Source organism: Bos mutus, chromosome 23 (assembly GCF_027580195.1).
Source record: "Bos mutus isolate GX-2022 chromosome 23, NWIPB_WYAK_1.1, whole genome shotgun sequence".
Taxonomy (NCBI): domain Eukaryota; kingdom Metazoa; phylum Chordata; class Mammalia; order Artiodactyla; family Bovidae; genus Bos; species Bos mutus.
The window spans coordinates 24,043,745-24,061,632 of NC_091639.1; the positions used below are offsets into that span (position 1 = coordinate 24,043,745).

Below are 17,888 nucleotides of genomic sequence, written 5' to 3' on the forward strand. Positions count from 1 at the left end.
TTCTAGAAAAACCCATTTCCAACTTTCTAATGAAAATCAGTGGTAATATATCTTAAGCATTTCTGTATTGAGAAAATCCAGAATATTTTGATTTTGACAGCACTACCAGTGCACTTTGTTTGGGGGTGTGGTGTGGTAAAGAGCATGATTTTCTACTGAACCTTCTAATCTAAAATACCTCTTAGTTACTTCTAACTGTATCTTCATACCCTTGGTTATTTTAATATCTTTGCTATATATTTTCTACTTTAAAGTTAATTAACAGAAATAGATTTTCTAGGATTTATTTTTTAGAAAACTAGTTATCCTATAAAGTGAAATTTACCCCTATTTCAACTTTGAATTGCAGAAGTAAGCCACAGATAATTCTTTCATCAAATTCTAAGTTCATCTCTCCCTTCTCCTAGATTTCTAGATGATACATAAATCTTTTCTTTCCTTTGAACCACATAATCTCCGTATTGTAAAAATTTGTAAGCCCTGGTTGAAAGTCCATTTATTGCAGGCAATAGCCTATACGACAAAATTATAGTATAATCAAAAGACAATTAAAATTTTAGTGATCATTGTATTCAAGCTGATTAAAAACTTTAAATTGGGTTAATTTTTGCGAAAGCTAAGTGATATCATGAAACAACTGTCACATTAATAATTCTAATTCTGTGATAGTTAAATAAGGTAGAAAATAGATCATGGGCTTTGTTGGATGTTAATCTTATTAGGTTTTTAATTTAGTCATCATTAGAGCACAATCAGATGTAGACTCTAAAAGATCTTTAAGTATTGGAGAGATGAATCATAGTTCTCAGGCTTTGGGTTAAGTTTTGAAAGATCATATACTTATTAGTTGAAAATGGAGGTGAGAAAATAAACTCAGCTTGAGAGGATGATGAAGTTTGATGGGCTGATCTGTCTTAAATCTTTTTTTGAACTATGAATTAAATCTTAACTTCTTTGCACTGAAAATATCAACTGGGAAGAATATGTTTGAAATATTGTCAATAAGAACATATCTTTCACCAGGAAATAATTTAAAAGATTAAGCTGGCAATTAAGAAATATTCATTAAAAATGAATCCCCCTGCAATCCCTTCCCATAGCCCACTTTTCTTTTTGTTAGGAAAACATACACAGTATCATCACCTTCCCCATGTGGGGAGGGCATTTGAGAGCCACAGACACCTCAGGACTAGTCTGAATGTATGTTTCTTGTTCTGTGAATCAAAGAAAATAATTGTCCCTTTCAATTTTACCTCCTTTCCCCACCCACAAACCCACCCTCCTTCTAAGTGGGAACTGAGAAAGAACAGTAAGCCTTAAATATGATTAAATATAAAGACATATTTTATGTTTACCAGTGGTTAGAAAGGTTTGAGAGACTTGAAATGTATCTCATGACATTTAAATATTGTTTCTTATGGTGACATTTTCCATAGTTTTAAGTTATTCTTCTGTTTTGTTTTATAAGATTTCATTGAAGAATTGAGCTCTTAGTTAAATAATGCTGATATAGACAAATCTGAATTTAAAAAAGTTAAAAGCTTAATCGATTTAAATGAGTTGTCTTCTATTTTTAAAAGGATTCTTTACACAATTATATAGCTTTTCTAGTAGGTATATGTTTGTGTTTAAAAATATCTGATTTGTAGATAAGGTTTCAGGTCTAATTACAAAAAAGACATTGGTGGTTCAGTATAGGAGGCAATGTGTTGATGTGGAAAAGGTGTGTACTTCGGAGACAATAAATCCTGGTTTTAGGTCCTGACATTGCTGTTTACAAATTCTTTTAACTTGGGCATGTCTGAACCATTTTCCTGATCTGTAAAGTGGGGGATAATAATAGCTGCCAGGCAGGGCTATAGTAGAAATAAGACATACTGTTTTTGAAAATGCCTAGCACACGCATGCATGCATGCTAAGTCGGTTCAGTCATGTCCGACTCTGTGCGACCCTGTATGGACTATATGGACTGCAGCCAGTCAGGCTCCCCTGTCCATGGATTCTCCAGGCAAGAATACTGGAGTGGGTTTCCATTTCCTTCTCTAGTGCCTAGCACAGTGCACAGTATATAAGAGGTGCTCAATACCTACTATATCTCTCAAAGGTAAAGTTATTTAGAAGGCAACAGGAAGTACATAAAATTTTGTTTTTAAGTAGTTTTCTTTTTCTTATCAATGTGATTCAGTTAAACTTCACTTATAACTAAAATAGAGTTCTAAATTACCAGCAAAGAGCTAACAGAATTCATAAATCAGTCTTTCATTGTATTTTCCTGGGAGTCAGTAAGGAGATTCCTTTTCAGATGGCCAGATACTATAGTATCCTTTTAAAAATCTTAAATTTTTTTTTTATTTTCTTAGTCCATTATTTTTTTATTTGAAATAAGAGCTAGAGGGCAGATAAAATAGTCTGTCTTGGCTTTAGGAACATAGTATAAAAAATGCTAAAGTATTGTTTCAAATATTGGTGTCATATCTATGACATATGTTGGAGAAGACTCTAGAGAGTTCCTTGGACTGCAAGGAGATCAAACCAGTCAGTCCTAAAGGAAATCAATCCTGAATATTCACTGGAAGGACTGATGCTTAAGCTGAAGCTTCAATACTTTGGCCCCCTGAGAAGAGCTGACTCATTAGAAAAGACCCTAATGCTGGGAAAGATTGAGGGCATCAGGAGAAGGGGATGACAGAGGATGAGATAGTTGGATGGCATCACTGACTCAATGGACATGAGTTTGAGCAAGCTCCAGGCATTGGTGATGGACTGGGAAGCCTGGCATGCTGCAGTCCATGGGGTTGCAAATAGTCAGACACGACTGAGCAACTGAACTGTACTGATATATGACATAAAGCAAAATTTGTCTCCAGTGTGTTTTCCAGTGGTATTGATGAATAGCAATACCTACAACTTAGTAATCTATTACACCCTTTTGTGTAAACTTGATCTCTACAGCAACCTCTCCAAAAATAGTTGCTGAAAGTGTTGGAAAATTTTGGAGAATAGGGACATTTAAAATGACCTTGGAAGCACAAGACTATTTGGGGAGTAAAAACAATCAGGTCAGACAATAACTATAAATAATGTAAAACATCAAAGTTGTGAATAGATAATGAACTTACCCATAGGAGATAGTGCTAAAAATGAAACACAAAGGAAGTCAGTGGGAATTTTATAACTCAAGAAGAACCCAATTCTCAATGATACCCTTTGTTGGTTGTTGTTCAGTCCTAAGTCATGTCCGATTTTTTGTGACCCCATGGATGTTAGCATGCCGGGCTTCCCTGTCCTTCACTATCTTTGTTGGTGAATCCAGAAATAGGACTTCCAGGGAGTATAAAACCCTCTGTTTCATACTCAGGAATCCTGGTGGCCAAAACTCCATATGCTACTCCATAAAGAAGTAACATTAGAGAGCCATTTAGTGGATTTGAATCTGTGGGTAAGTAATATTCTACCAAAATTCAAACAATTTCCCACCTTTCATTATTCTCTTACAAGTCAGATTTTTACCCACTTTACTTCAGTTTGAAAAATATGTATCATTAGTCAGTTATCAAAATCACCATCTTTTTCTGACATCTCTCATTATGTCAATCCTAGGTTTTTTTTTTTTTTTTTTTAAGTAAAAATTATCTATTGCCAGATTTCAGCATGAAGAAAACAGACTCTTTTGTGACAGACTAGCTGGGAATATACATTGCCAATAATGTTTGGTAGTAAATAGTCAGAACCAACTATAAGACCATTATATTTGGTGACAAAGAAAAAACAGAGAAAAGGAAATAAAAGTAAGAGAAAATCACTTATTTAAGAAATACTGATTACTCTAAGGTAGAAGAACGTGGAATACAAAAATATCTGGTAACAAAAACCCAAAGTATCTAGACACAGAAATGGGTAAGGAAAGGAAATGATCCAAACTTACTGACTTTTCCAGAACTGTCCACTGAAAGAGACAAAGATAAACACAGCAGTAGGTATTGGGTTTCCCTTCTTCAACCCTCAATCCTCTGCACTGGTTGCAGTCTGTGTCATGAACAATTAAGTTCTTTGAATTTAATTTAAACTTAATTCAAATTAAGTTTATTTGAATATGGAGAACCTTCTTTTCCCTTCCCCTTCTCTTGGTCTGTTGTGATTAGCTGCTTTATTTAAAGATGTTTTAATGAATATATATAATAATGACATACAACATTATACAAATTTGAAATATACATGTTAATTTGATATGTTTTATATATTGTAATATGACAGTCTTTGCAGGATCATTAGCAACTCTATCACATGACATAATGATCCTTTCTTTTTAGTGGTTGGAATTCTTATGTTGTAGTCTCTTAGAAAGTTTGACAGTTATAGTTTTGTTGTCTATATTTACTATACTGTGTATCAGATCTCCAGATCTTATTTACTACTTGTTGCAAGTTTGTATCCTTAAGCATCTCTCTATACCCACACCCCCAATTCCCTGGTAACCACCATTTTACTTCTGTTTTTTACTAGTTTGACTTTTTTAGATTCCACATATAAAGTACATGTAGTACTTTACTTCCTCTGTCTCTCACTTATCCACTTAGCATAATATACTCATGGTCCATCCATATTGTTGCAAATAGTGATATGTGATTTCTCATGACTGTGAATATTTCATTGTGTACATACAGTCATCCCTCAGTATCTGTGGGAGATATTTTATTCTCTGCACCCCCTGCCCAAATCCATGGAGCTCAAGTTTCTTATTATAAAATGGTGTCATATTTGCATATAACCTATGAACATCCTCCTGTATACTTAAATCATCTCTAGATTTATTATAGTACCTAACACAGTGTAAATGCTGTGTAAGTAGTTGTTTGCATGTGGCTAATTCAAGTTTTGCTTTTTGGAAGTTTCTGGCATTTTTATTCCCAAATGTTTTCTATACATGGTTGGTTGAATACATAGATGCTGCACCCATGAATACAGAGGAATGATTGCATGGGACATCTTCTTTATTCATTCATCCATTGATGGGCACTTGGGTTATTTCCATATCTTGGCTATTGTGATTATGATGCAATAAAAATTGGAATACATATATCTCATTGATATCCTGTCTCATTTCCTTTGGGTATATAGCAGAAGAGGCATTGCTGGATAATTTGGTAGATCCATTTTTAATTTTTTGAGGAATCTCTTTATTGTTTTCCATAGTGATTGAACTAATTTACATTCCCATCAACAGTACACAAGGTTTCCCTTCTCTCTGCATCCTTATTACACTTGTTATCTCACACTCTTGGGTATAGCCATTCTACCTGGTGTGAGGTGATATGCCATTTGCTGAAGAGACTATCTTTTTCCCATTTGATGTGCTTGGCTTCCTTGTTGAATATTAATTGATTGTGTATGTGAAGGTTTAATTCTGAGCTATTTGGTTACATAAATTTATTTTTATGCCAGTACCATACTGTTTTAATTACTATAGTTTTGTAATATAGTTTGAGATCAGGAAATGTGAAATATCTAGTTTTGTTTTTTTCCCATCAGGATTTGAGTTCTTTGTGGTTCCATACAAATTTTAAGACTTTTTTTTTCTTCTATTTCTGTATTGAATATGAAGAATACCATTTTAATGGGGATTGTTTTGAAACCTATAGATGGCTTTGGGTATTGTGAACATTTTTAACAGTATTAATTCATCTGATCCACGAACACTGGGGATGGCTTTCCATTGTTTCTTCTTTGATTTCTTTTAGCAAAGTGTTAATGGTTTCTGTTGTACAGTGATTTCCCTTCCTTGGTTAAATTTGTTCCTAGATATTTTATTGGTTTTCATGTTACTGTGAATGGGAAAGTTGTCTTTATTACTTTTTTAGTTGTTTCATTATTAGTGTGTAGAAGTGCAAATGATTCCCAAATATGGATTTTGTATCAGAAAAGTGAAAGTGAAAGTGAAGTCGCTCAGTCATGTTTGACTCTTTGCAACCCCATGGACTGCAGCCTACTAGGCTGCTCTGTCCATGGGATTTTCCAGGCAAGAATAATGGAATGGGTTGCCATTTCCTTCTCCAGAGGATCTTCCCGACCCAGGGATTGAACCTGGGTCTCCCACATTGTAGGCAGATGCTTTACTGTCTGAACCACCAGGGGAGCCTTTGTGTCGGAAGCCTTACTGAAACTGTTGACTAGTTCCAAAAGTTTTTTGGTTGCATCTTTGATATTTTCTATATATAAAATCATACCAGCTATAAATAGTGACAGTTTTACTTCTTTCCTGATTTGGATTTCTTCTATTTCTTTTTGTCTTATCCTGTGATCTGTACTAAAAAGCCTCTTGATAAAAGTGAAAGAGGAGAGTGAAAAAGTTGGCTTAAAGCTCAACATTCAGAAAACTAAGATCATGGCATCTGGTCCCATCACTTCATGGGAAATAGATGGGGAAACAGTGGAAACAGTGTCAGACTTTATTTTGGGGGGCTGCAAAATCACTGCAGATGGTGATTTCAGCCATGAAATGAAGATGCTTACTCCTTGGAAGGAAAGTTATGACCAACCTAGATAGCATATTAAAAAGCAGAGATATTACTTTGCCAACAAAGGTCCATCTAGTCAAGGCTATGGTTTTTCCAGTGGTCATGTATGGATGTAAGAGTTGGACTGTGAAGAAAGCTGAGTGCCGAAGAATTGATGCTTTTGAACTGTGGTGTGGAGAAGACTCTTGAGAGTCCCTTGGACTGAAAGGAGATCCAACCAGTCCATTCTAAAGGAGACCAGTCTTGGGTGTTCATTGGAAAGACTGATGCTGAGGCTGAAACTCCAATACTTTGGCCACCTCATGTGAAGAGTTGACTCATTGGAAAAGATCCTGATGCTAAGAGGGATTGAGGACAGAAGGAGAAGGGGACAACAGAGGATGAGATGGCTGGATGGCATCACCGACTTGATGCACATGAGTTTGGGTGAACTCCATGAGTTGGTGATGGACAGGAAGGCCTGGCGTGCTGGGATTCATGGAGTTGCAAAGAGTCAGACAGGACTGAGCGACTGAACTGAACTGTACTGATGATCTGTCCCTGAGAGAGTTCCAACTGCACTTGAGAAGAATGTGTATTTTGTTGCTGTTGGATGGAATGTTCTATATATGTCTGTTAAGTTCATTTGGTCTAGCTTATAGTTCAATTCCAGCACTTCTCCATTGATTTTCTCTCTGGATGATCTATCTATTGCTGATAGTGGGATCTTGAAGTCTCCTGCTGTTATTGTATTGTTATCTCTTTCTCCCTTCAATATTATAACTGACAATATATTTAGGTGCGCCAATGTTGGGTGGATATATATTTACAATGGTTATATTTTCTTGATGTAGTGACCCTTTCCTTATTATGTAATGACTTTATTTGTCTCTTATTACTGTTTTTGGCTTAAAGTTTATTTTGTCTCAGGTAAGTATGTCCAAGCCAGGCTTCAACAGTACGTGAACTGTGAACTTCTAGATGTTCAAGCTGGATTTAGAAAAGGCAGAGGAACCAGAGATCAAATTGCCAACATCTGTTGGATCATTGAAAAAGCATGAGAGTTCCAGAAAAACATCTACTTTCTCTTTATTGAGTACGCCAAAGCCTTTGACTGTGTGGATCACAGTAAACTGTGTAAAATTCTTAAAGAAATGGGAATACCAGACCACCTGACCTGCCTACTGAGAAATCTGTATGCAGGTCAAGAAGCAACAGTTAGAACTGGATGTGGAATATAGACTGGTTCCAAATAGGGAAAGGAGTATGTCAAGACTGTATATTGTCATCCTGCTTATTTAGCTTATATGCAGAGTACATCATGAGAAATGCTGAACTGGATGAAGCACAACCTGGAATAAAGATTGCTGGGAGAAATATCAAAAACCTCAGATATGCAGATGCCACCACCCTTATGACAGAAAGCGAAGAAGAACTAAAGAGCCTCTTGATGAAAGTGAGAGAGGAGAGTGAAAAAGTTGGCATAAAACTCAACATTCAGAAAACTAAGATGATGGCATCTGGTCCCATCACTTCATGGGAAATAGGTGGGGAAACAGTGGGAACAGTGGCAGACTTTATTTCTTTGGGCTCCAAAATCACTGCAGATGGTGATTGCAGCCATGAAATTAAAAGACGCTTACTCCTTGGAAGGAAAGTTATGACCAACCTAGATAGCATATTAAAAAGCAGAGATATTACTTTGCCAACAAAGTCTGTCTAGTCAAGGCTATGGTTTTTCCAGTAGTCATGTATAGATGTGAGAATTGGACTATAAAGAAAGCTGCTGCTGTGGCTAAGTCACTTCAGACTCTGTGTGACCCCATAGATGGCAGCCCACCAGGCTGCCCCATCCCTGAGATTCTCCAGGCAAGAACACTGGAGTGGGCTGTCATTTCCTTCTCCAATGCATGAAGTGAAAAGTGAAAGTGAAGTTGCTCAGTCGTGTCCAACTCTTATCGACCCCAAGGACTGCAGCCTACCAGGCTCCTCTGTCCACGGGATTTTCCAGGCAAGAATACTGGAGTGGGTTGCCATTTCCGTCTCCAAAGAAAGCTGAGTACTGAAGAATTAATGCTTTTGAACTGTGGTGTTGGAGAAGACCACAGTTGAGAGTCCTTTGGACTGCAAGGAGATCCAACCAGTCCATCCTAAAGGAAATCAGTTCTGAGTATTCATTGGAAGGCCTGATGTTGAAGCTGAACCTCCAATACTGGAGAGATTGAAGGTGGGAGAAGAAGGGATGACAGAGGATGAGATAGTTGGATGGCATCACTGACTCAATGGACATGAGTTTGAGTAAACTCTGGGAGTTGGTTATGAACAGGGAAGCCTGGTGGGCTGCAGTCCATGGGGTCACAAAGAGTTGGACATGACTGAGCTACTGAACTGGACTGAACTGACTGAACTGAAGTATATCTACCTCTGCTTTGTTTTTATTTCCACTTACATGAAGTATATTATTCTGTCCTTTCACTTCACACATGCCTCTGTGTATTTAGAGCTGAAATAATTCTCCTATGGGCAGAATATGGTTGGATCTTGTTTTTGAATCTGTTTAATGTTTACGTCGGAGAAGGCAATGGCAACCCACTCCAGTAATTTTGCCTGGAAAATCCCATGGATGGAGGAGCCTGGTGGGCTGCAGTCCATGGGGTCCCTGAGTTGGGCACGACTGAGCAACTTCACTTTCACTTTTCAATTTCATGGATTGGAGAAGAAAATGGCAACCTACTCCAGTATTCTTGCCTGGAGAATCCCAGGGACGGGGGAGCCTGGTGGGCTGCCATCTGTGGGGTCGCACAGGGTTGGACGCGAATTGAAGTGATTTAGTAGTAGCAGCAGCAGTGGCATTTATGTACCTTTTGATTGGTGAATTTAGTTGATTATTATATGATCTGTAAGTTTGTCCTACTGCTTTATTGTTTGTCTTCTTATTTGAGGGATATTTTCATTGTTTTTTTTTCCCTACTGTTTCTGCCTTATCTTTGTAAGTTGGTGGTTTTCCATGGTGATGTACTCAGTTTCCTCTTTAAATTTTTTTTGTGAATCTACTCTAAATTTTTGCTTTGTAGGTTGAATGAGGATTACATAAAACATCTCATAGATACAGGAGTCCATTTTTATGCCAACAGCAACTTATTTTCATTTGTTTAAAAGGTTCTGTCCTTTGACTCTTCCATGTATATATACTTTTTTTTTGCAAATCTTTTTAATGTCTGGCTAAAGAGAATATGGCTGAATTCTCATATCTGCTTCTGCATTCATTGTTTAATAGGCTGTTTCAACTGAATTATATGAAGAAGATCTGACCTTGCATATCAAATATTAACTTTGAATCCCTTTTAATATTTTTCATGTCACAGCTTATATTTTTTATGCTATGAATTTGTCAACAAATGTCTATGGGGTCACACAGAATCAGACACAACTGGTGCCTTAGCAGTAGCAGTATCAGTATAGCTATAGTTATTTTTAATGCTCTTTTCCTTTAACTTTTATACTATAGCTAAGTAGTTAACACATGATTCAAATACAGAGTTATACTTTTCTAATTCTGTTAAATTTTCACCTTTACAGGAGAATTGTGTACTGTCACATATTTTTATGTAGCTGATAAGTATTTTTTCATTTTAGCCTGAAGAATTAGATTAGATTTTCTTGCAAGGCAGGTCTTGTCATGGCGAACTCCTTCAGCTTTTGGTTTTTTGAGAAAGCCTTTATTTATTCATTTCTGAAAGATAAGTTTGCTGGATAAAGTATTATTGGTTGATAACTTTTATCTTTCAGCACTCTGAATATGTTATTTCACTCTCTTGTGGCCTGTAAAGTTTTTGCTAAGAAATCCCCTGATAGTTCACTGTGGGTAATTTGTAGGTTACTTTTTTTTCTTGTCTGCTTTTAAGATTCTTTGTCAGTGATTTTTGGCAGCGTCATTATAATGTGTCTTGGAGAGGCCTTTTAGCATTGAGATAATAAGGTATTCTACTAGCTTCATGGATGCCTATGTCTAAGTCCTTCACCAGGTTTGGAAAGTTCTCAGCTATTTTTTTAAAATAAACTCCCTGCTTACTTTTCCCTCTCTTCTCCTTATGTTACACCAATTATTCTTCTGTTTGCTTTTTCAGATTGAATCTGATAGCTCTTATAGGGTCTCTTCACTTAAAAAAATCTAAGTTCTCTATCTTCTTGTAACTGAATTATTTCTGTATCCATGTCCTCTAAGTCATCTGCTCCATCTTCCATTTGGTCTGCCTTGTTACCTGTGCTTTCTATTGCATTTTTCATGATGTTTTTTGGTATACCTAACTTTACAAAGTGAAAAGAGAGCATGGAATTGACACAATATCTGGAAAAAAATATGTTTACACTGAGGAAAGTGAGTAGCTATATTCTAGAGAAGGGGTTAGCAAAGTACAGCCAATGGAATAAATCTATCCAGCCTGCCACATATATGCATACATCCTGCGAGATAAAGATGGAGCTTACATTTAAAAAATGGTTGAAAAAATAATAATATTTTGTAAGGTGTGAAAATTATATGACATTCAAATTTCAATGTCTACAAATAATGTTTTATTGGGACACATCCATGCTGTTTCTTTTACATATTATTTCTTTTGTGCTACAACAGCAGAGTTGAGTAGTTGTGACAGAGACCTTATGGCTTACAAAACTTAAAATATTTATTATCTGTCCTCTACAGAGAAGTTTACTGACCTGTGCCCTAGAGGAAACTAAAATACTAGAAATAGATTAGCAATTTTACTAGTAAGTACTTGAGCTATTCCTGAAAATCAGAACAAGAAGGTATGTTAATTTTGGGATCAGAAACACAATTGTTCCTTAATTCTTTCTTCTATGGTACCATCACGGAGAAGGCAATGGCACCCCACTCCAGTACTCTTGCCTGGAAAATCCCATGGATGGAGGAGCCTGGTAGGCTGCAGTCCATGGGGTCGATAAGAGTTGGACACGACTGAGCGACTTCACTTTCACTTTTCACTTACATGCATTGGAGAAGGAAATAACGACCCACTCCAGTGTTCTTGCCTGGAGAATCCCAGGGATGGGGAGCCTGGTGGGCTGCTGTCTGTGAGGTTGCACAGAGTCAGATACGACTGAATCGACTTAGCAGCAGTAGCAGCAGCATGGTACCATCAAGATCTCTAGTAGGATAGAGTGCTATAGTAGGACAGCAGATTCCTCAATGTGTTGTAAGAATCTGATACTTCCTGCTACCTTAATGACTCACTGTGACTCAAGTTACTGTCATCCCTCTAACTGATCTTACTGCTTTCACCCCTGTCTGCCAGTCAACTTTCCAATATAGTAGCTACAGGTATCCTTTTAAAGTTTCAGTCAGATTGGATCATTCTAGTTAAGATCTACTAACGATTCCTCATCTTGTTTAAGTCAAACTCATTACAGTGCCTTTCCAAGGAAGGCCTTAGAACATCTATCCCCTCATAGCTCTCTGATAGCTTCTCTTTATCTCTTTATGCTCCAGCTGCATGTGATTTCTTGTTTTTCTTCAAAGAGTTCAGAAATGTTTCTATCACAGAGTGGTTTGCTCATTGTCCTCTCTGCCTGAGATACTGCCCTTTAGATATCTGCCTGGCTAATTCTCTCACCTCTTTCATGCTCTATTTCGTAGTTCTATCAGTTGCTGAGAATGAGGTTTTGAATTTCCCAGCTGTAATTGTGAGTTTTATTGTTTCTCTTCTCATTCCTATTAGTTTTCTTTTCTGTATTTTTTAAAGCTCTGTTTGGTACATACATATTTGGGATTTCTATGTCTTCTTGGTGTTTTGATTTTTTTCTTATCTTAATGTCATGTCCTTCATTGTTTCTGGTAAGTTTTGCTTTGAGGTCTACTTTTTGTGATATTAATTTACCCACTCCTGCTTTAAAAATTGATACTTTCATAGTATAGATTTTATATTCTTTTACTTTTCTTATAATTTCATAGTTGGATCATTAAAAATATACTGGTAAGTTTTAGTAAGCATTTTTAAGAGCAGCTTTAAAAATTGATACTTTCATAGTATAGATTTTATATTCTTTTACTTTTCTTATAATTTCATAGTTGGATCATTAAAAATATACTGCTAATTTTTAGTAAGCATTTTTAAGAGCAGTTTTAAGTTCACAGCAATTTTAAGAAGAAAATATGATTTCCCATATTCCTTCTACTGCTACAGATGCACAGCCTTCTGCATTATCAATATCCCCCACCAGAGTGGTACATTTGTTAAACTGACAAACATAGATTGACATATCATACTCATCCAAAGTCTGTAGTTTACATTATGATTCACTTTTTTAAAAATCTTTGTCTGATTTATTTCACTTAGCATAATAGCCTCTAGATTCATCCATGTCACAAATGGCAATATTTCATTTTTATGGCTGAGTAGGATTTCAGCCATGAAATTAAAAGATGCTTATTCCTTGGAAGGAAAGTTATGACCGACCTAGATAGCATATTGAAAAGCAGAGACATTGCTTTGCCCACAAAGGTCTGCCTAGTCAAGGCTATGGTTTTTCCAGTAGTCATGTGGATGTGAGAGTTGGACTATAAAGAAAGCTGAGCACTGAAGAATTGCTGCTTTTGAACTGTGGTGTTGGAGAAGACTCTTGAGAGTCCCTTGGACTGCAAAGAGATCCAGCCAGTCCATCCTAAAGGAGATCAGTCCTGGGTGTTCATTGGAAGGACTGATGTTGAAGCTGAACCTCCAGTACTTTGGCCACCTCATGTGAAGAACTGACTCATTTGAAAATACCCTGATGCTGGGAAAGATTGAGGGCAGGAGGGGAAGGGGACGACAGAGGATGAGATGGTTGGATGGCATCACCCACTCAATGGACATGAATTTGAGTAAACTCTGGGAGTTGGTGATGGACAGGGAGGCCTGGTATGCTGCAGTCCAGTGGGCTGCAAAGAGCTGGACACGACTGAGCAACTGAACTGAACTGTACTGAATATTCCATTATATATATATATATGTATATATATCTTAAAAATAATTTATTTTAATTGGAGGCTAATTATATTACAATATTGTAGTGGTTTTTATGATACATTGACATGAATCAGCCATGGGTGTACATATGTCCCCCATCCTGAGCCCCCTCCCACGTCCCTCCCCATACCATCCCTCAGGGTTGTCCCAATGCACCAGCTTTGAGTGTCCTGTTTCATGCGTATGATTCACTTTTGGTGTGATATATTCTATGGGTTTGGGGAAATGTTCAGTGACATATATAGCATTATATTATCGTACATAGTATTTCATTGCACTCAAAATTATCGTGCTCCACCTATTCATGTTTCCTTACATCTTTCCCTACTCCACACCTCACCCCTGGCAATGACTGTCTCCATAATTTTGTCTTTCAAGAATGTCATATAGTTGGGATCATACAGTATATGATCAAACAGTATACTTCCCTTGTGGCTCAGATGGTAAAAGCATCTGCCTACAATGTGGGAGACCCGGGTTCGATCCCTGGGGTTGGGAGGATCCCCTGGAGAAGGAAATGGCAACTCACTCCAGTATTCTTGCCTGGAAAATCCCATGGACAGAGGAGCCTGGCAGGTTATACAGGTCATGGAGTTGCAAAGAGTTGGACACGACTGAGTGACTTCACTTCACTATACAGTATATAGCTTTTTCAGATTGGCTTCTTTTATTTAGTAATATGCATTTAAGTTTCCTCTCTGTCTTTTCATGATTTTTAGCTCATTTCTTTTTAGTGTTGAATGATATACCATTGCCTGGATGTACCACAGTTTGAAGAACATCTTGTTTGCTTCCAAGTTTTGATGATTACAGTTGAAGCTGCTGTGAAAATCTGTGTGCAGGTTTTAGTGTAGACATACATTTTGAATCCCCTGAGTATATACCAAGGAGCATGACTGACAAATTGTATGTTAAGAGTATGTTTAGACTTATAAGAAACAGCCAAATTGTCTTCCAAAATGGCTATACCATTTTGCATTTCCTTCAGCAAAGTCGCTTCATATCCCTGTCAGCATTTGGTATTGTCAGTATTCTGATTTTTGACCATTCTAAATAGGTATGCAGTGGTATCTAATTTTTAATTCGTATTCCTTGATGACATATGATGTTGAACATCTTTTTAAATGTTTATTTTCCATCCATATATCTTCTTTGGTGAGGTATCTGTTAAGGTCTTTAGCTCATTTTTTAACTGGTTTTCTTATTATTGAATTTTAAGAGTTCTTTGTATGTTTTAGATTACAGTGTCTTTGCAAACATGTTTTGTCAGTCCATGGCATATTTTCTAATTCTCTTGATAGTGCCTTTGCAGAGGAGAAAACTTTAAAGAAGTCAGCTTATCAATTATTTCTCTTATAAATTCTGCTCTTAGTTTTGTATCTAGAAAGTTATTACCATTCCCAACATCATCTAGATTTACTCCTATGCTATCTCCAAGGAGTGTTAAAATTTTGGGTTTTATATTTAGGGATGTGATCCATTTTGAGTTAAGTAAGATCTGGGTCAGGGTTCAGTTTTTGCAAGTGTATGTGCAGGTATTGCAACACCATTTGTTGAAGTTTATCTTTGCTCCAGCATACTGCCTTTGGTCCCTTGTCAAAGATTAGTTGACTCTATATATGCAAGTAGGGCTATTTCTGGGCTGTCTATTCTGTTCTACTGATCTATTTGTTTTTTTTTTTTTTTTTTTTTGTCACCAATACCACACTGTCTGGATTACTATAGCTTTATATATAAGTCTTTAAGTTGGATAATGTCGATCCTCCAATTTTGTTCTTCTCTTTCAATATATTGTATTGGCTATTCTGTCTTTTGCTACTTCATATACACTTTTGAATCAGTTTTTCAGCATTTACAAAATATCTTCCTAGTATTTTGATTGAAACTGCATTGAATCTATAGATTACTTTGAGAAGAACCGACATCTTGGTTATATTGAATTGTTCTAGTTATGAACATGGACTATCTTTCCGTTTACTTAGTTATTTGATTTCATTCATCAGAGTTTTGTCATTTTTGTTTTTCAGTTGATCCATTCAGACCAACTCTTTTTGGAAAATGGAGACGTATTCATTTTTTAAAAGTTCGCCTGAGTATTACATAAGTTCCTATTCTGTTCTTTCAAGGAGGGAGCATCAGAAAAGGCTTGTAGAACAGTGCTCCTAATGTTTAGTCTCTGAGCAGCAGTGGTGGTTCAGGTTTAGAGATGAAGGAGGGGACAAAGATCAACTTTTCTTTCTATATTCAACTTATTTTTCATTTGTTTTTCTTTGTTTACATTTGTGCATCTGTCCTTCCTTATACTCTCAGCTTACTCATATTTTCTAATTTTATTTTTCCACCTTTCATCTTTTGGAATTTTGTTTTGTGACCCCATATTTCAGATTAAAATATAAATTTGTTATTATGTTATATCCATGGTCTTTCTGGTGATCTGACTTCAGCGTGTTTTGCCAGCATTGTTTCCCTTTGTTTCTATTCTGTAACTTAATTCTCTAACCAAAGGAACATTTTTTTGTCTTTATCCTTGACATATGGTTTCCTATTTCTGTAGGCCTTTAATTTACAGCCCTCCTCCCTAAAAACTCCCAAACCCAACAACCCCCAAACTATTTATAACCTAAAATAATACTAAAAAGTGTGGAAGAAAAGTGGTGGAAAATAGTCCCTCAGGGTTCAGACTGGTCAGATGTTAAAAGTATCAGGGCAAATAAAGGAACACAGATATTACAGATGACCAGAAGAAACTGAGAAAGATGATTAGAACTTACCAGCTGCCACTGGACCAATTACTAAAACAGAAAAATAAAAAAATTATTATTTAAAAAATTATGTACTTGGTTCCCATTGAAAACCCCACTAGGAACATCAGAAAAGGGACTTTGGGGAAACAGTATGTCTTATATCAATATTCTATTCTGTATTAATTCAGTCTTAACTACACTTGAATAACCTAAATATCAAGATCATTTTTTGTTGTTGTTGTTATTGTCCAGTTGCCAAGTCATGTCTGACTCTGCGACCCCATGTCAAATTCATGTCCATTGAGTTGGTGATGCCATCCAACCATCTCATCCTCTGTTGTCCCATTCTCCTCCTGAACTCAGTCTTGCCCAGCATCAGGGTCTTTTCCAACAAGTAGGCTTTTCACATCAGTGGCCAAAGTATTGGAGTTTTAACTTTAGTATCAGTCCTTCCAGTAAATATTCCAGGTTGATTTCTTTAGGAAGGCCGGTTTAATGGGTTATATGAGTGAAATTCACTTTTCTGATGAAAAATTTTTGTTTCTAAGATTCTTAACTAGGGCAAGAGTCACAACCTTTTAGGAGAATGATCATCAATTCAAGATTACTATTTTAAGTTTCTCTTCTTTTTTTCTGTCTTTCAATATTCTCTCTCCATTTCAAACCTCTAACCACCATGTCAGCTCTCATATTCCTTTTGCAGTAGAGAACATTTATTTATAATTGTCAATTTAAAAATTTTTGTCATAATTTTTCAATTTTTTTCTTTCTGATAACCTCTGGGTTTTAACCAGAAAATTTAAATATGGTTTAATAAGTAGCATGTGTAAAACATGTAACCATTTAAGATTAGAGTTTTTACTTGCACATTTTCCAAGGGTATCAGTTCAGTTCAGTTAAGTCATTTCAGTCGCTCAGTTGTGTCCGACTCTTTGTGACCCCATGAATCGCACGCCAGGCCTCCCTGTCCATCACCAACTCCTGGAGTTCACCCAAACTCATGTCCATCGAGTCGGTGATGCCATCCTGCCATCTCATCCTCTGTCATCCCCTTCTCCTCCTGCCCCCAACCCCTTCCAGCATCAGAGTCTTTTCCAATGAGTCAACTCTTCACATGAGGTGGCCAAAGTATTGGAGTTTCAGCTTTAGCATCAGTCCTTCCAAAGAACACCCAGGACTGATCTCCTTTAGAATGGACTGGTTGGATCTCCTTGCAGTCCAAGGACTCTCAAGAGTCTTCTCCAACACCATAGTTCAAAAGCATCAATTCTTCGGCACTCAGCTTTCTTCACAGTCCAACTCTCACATCCATACATGACCACTGGAAAAACCATAGCTTTGACTAGGCGGGCCTTTGTTGGCAAAGTAATATCTCTGCTTTTTAATATGCTATCTAGGTTGGTCATAACTTTGCTTCTAAGGAATAAGCATCTTTTAATTTCCTGGCTGCAATCACCATCTGCAGTGATTTTGGAGCCCCCCAAAATAAAGTCTGACACTGTTTCCCCATCTATTTCCCATGAAGTGAGGGGACCAGATGCCATGATCTTCATTTTCTGAATGTTGAGCTTTAAGCCAACTTTTTCACTCTCCTCTTTCACTTTCATCAAGAGGCTTTTTAGTTC

General features: G+C 36.8%; 1 protein-coding gene across 1 annotated transcript in view; it reads right to left on the reverse strand.

Annotated features, from left to right (window-relative positions):
* Window positions 1-17,888, reverse strand: part of TSBP1 (testis expressed basic protein 1) — a 153,526-nt gene that overhangs the window by 3,714 nt on the left and 131,924 nt on the right. The window contains exons 30-32 of the mRNA XM_070360966.1: window positions 16,291-16,311; window positions 3,926-3,946; window positions 3,120-3,134 (exon numbers count right to left, since the gene is read on the reverse strand). Of these exons, the coding sequence (XP_070217067.1) occupies window positions 3,120-3,134; window positions 3,926-3,946; window positions 16,291-16,311 (57 nt within the window). The remainder of the gene's footprint in view (window positions 1-3,119; window positions 3,135-3,925; window positions 3,947-16,290; window positions 16,312-17,888) is intronic.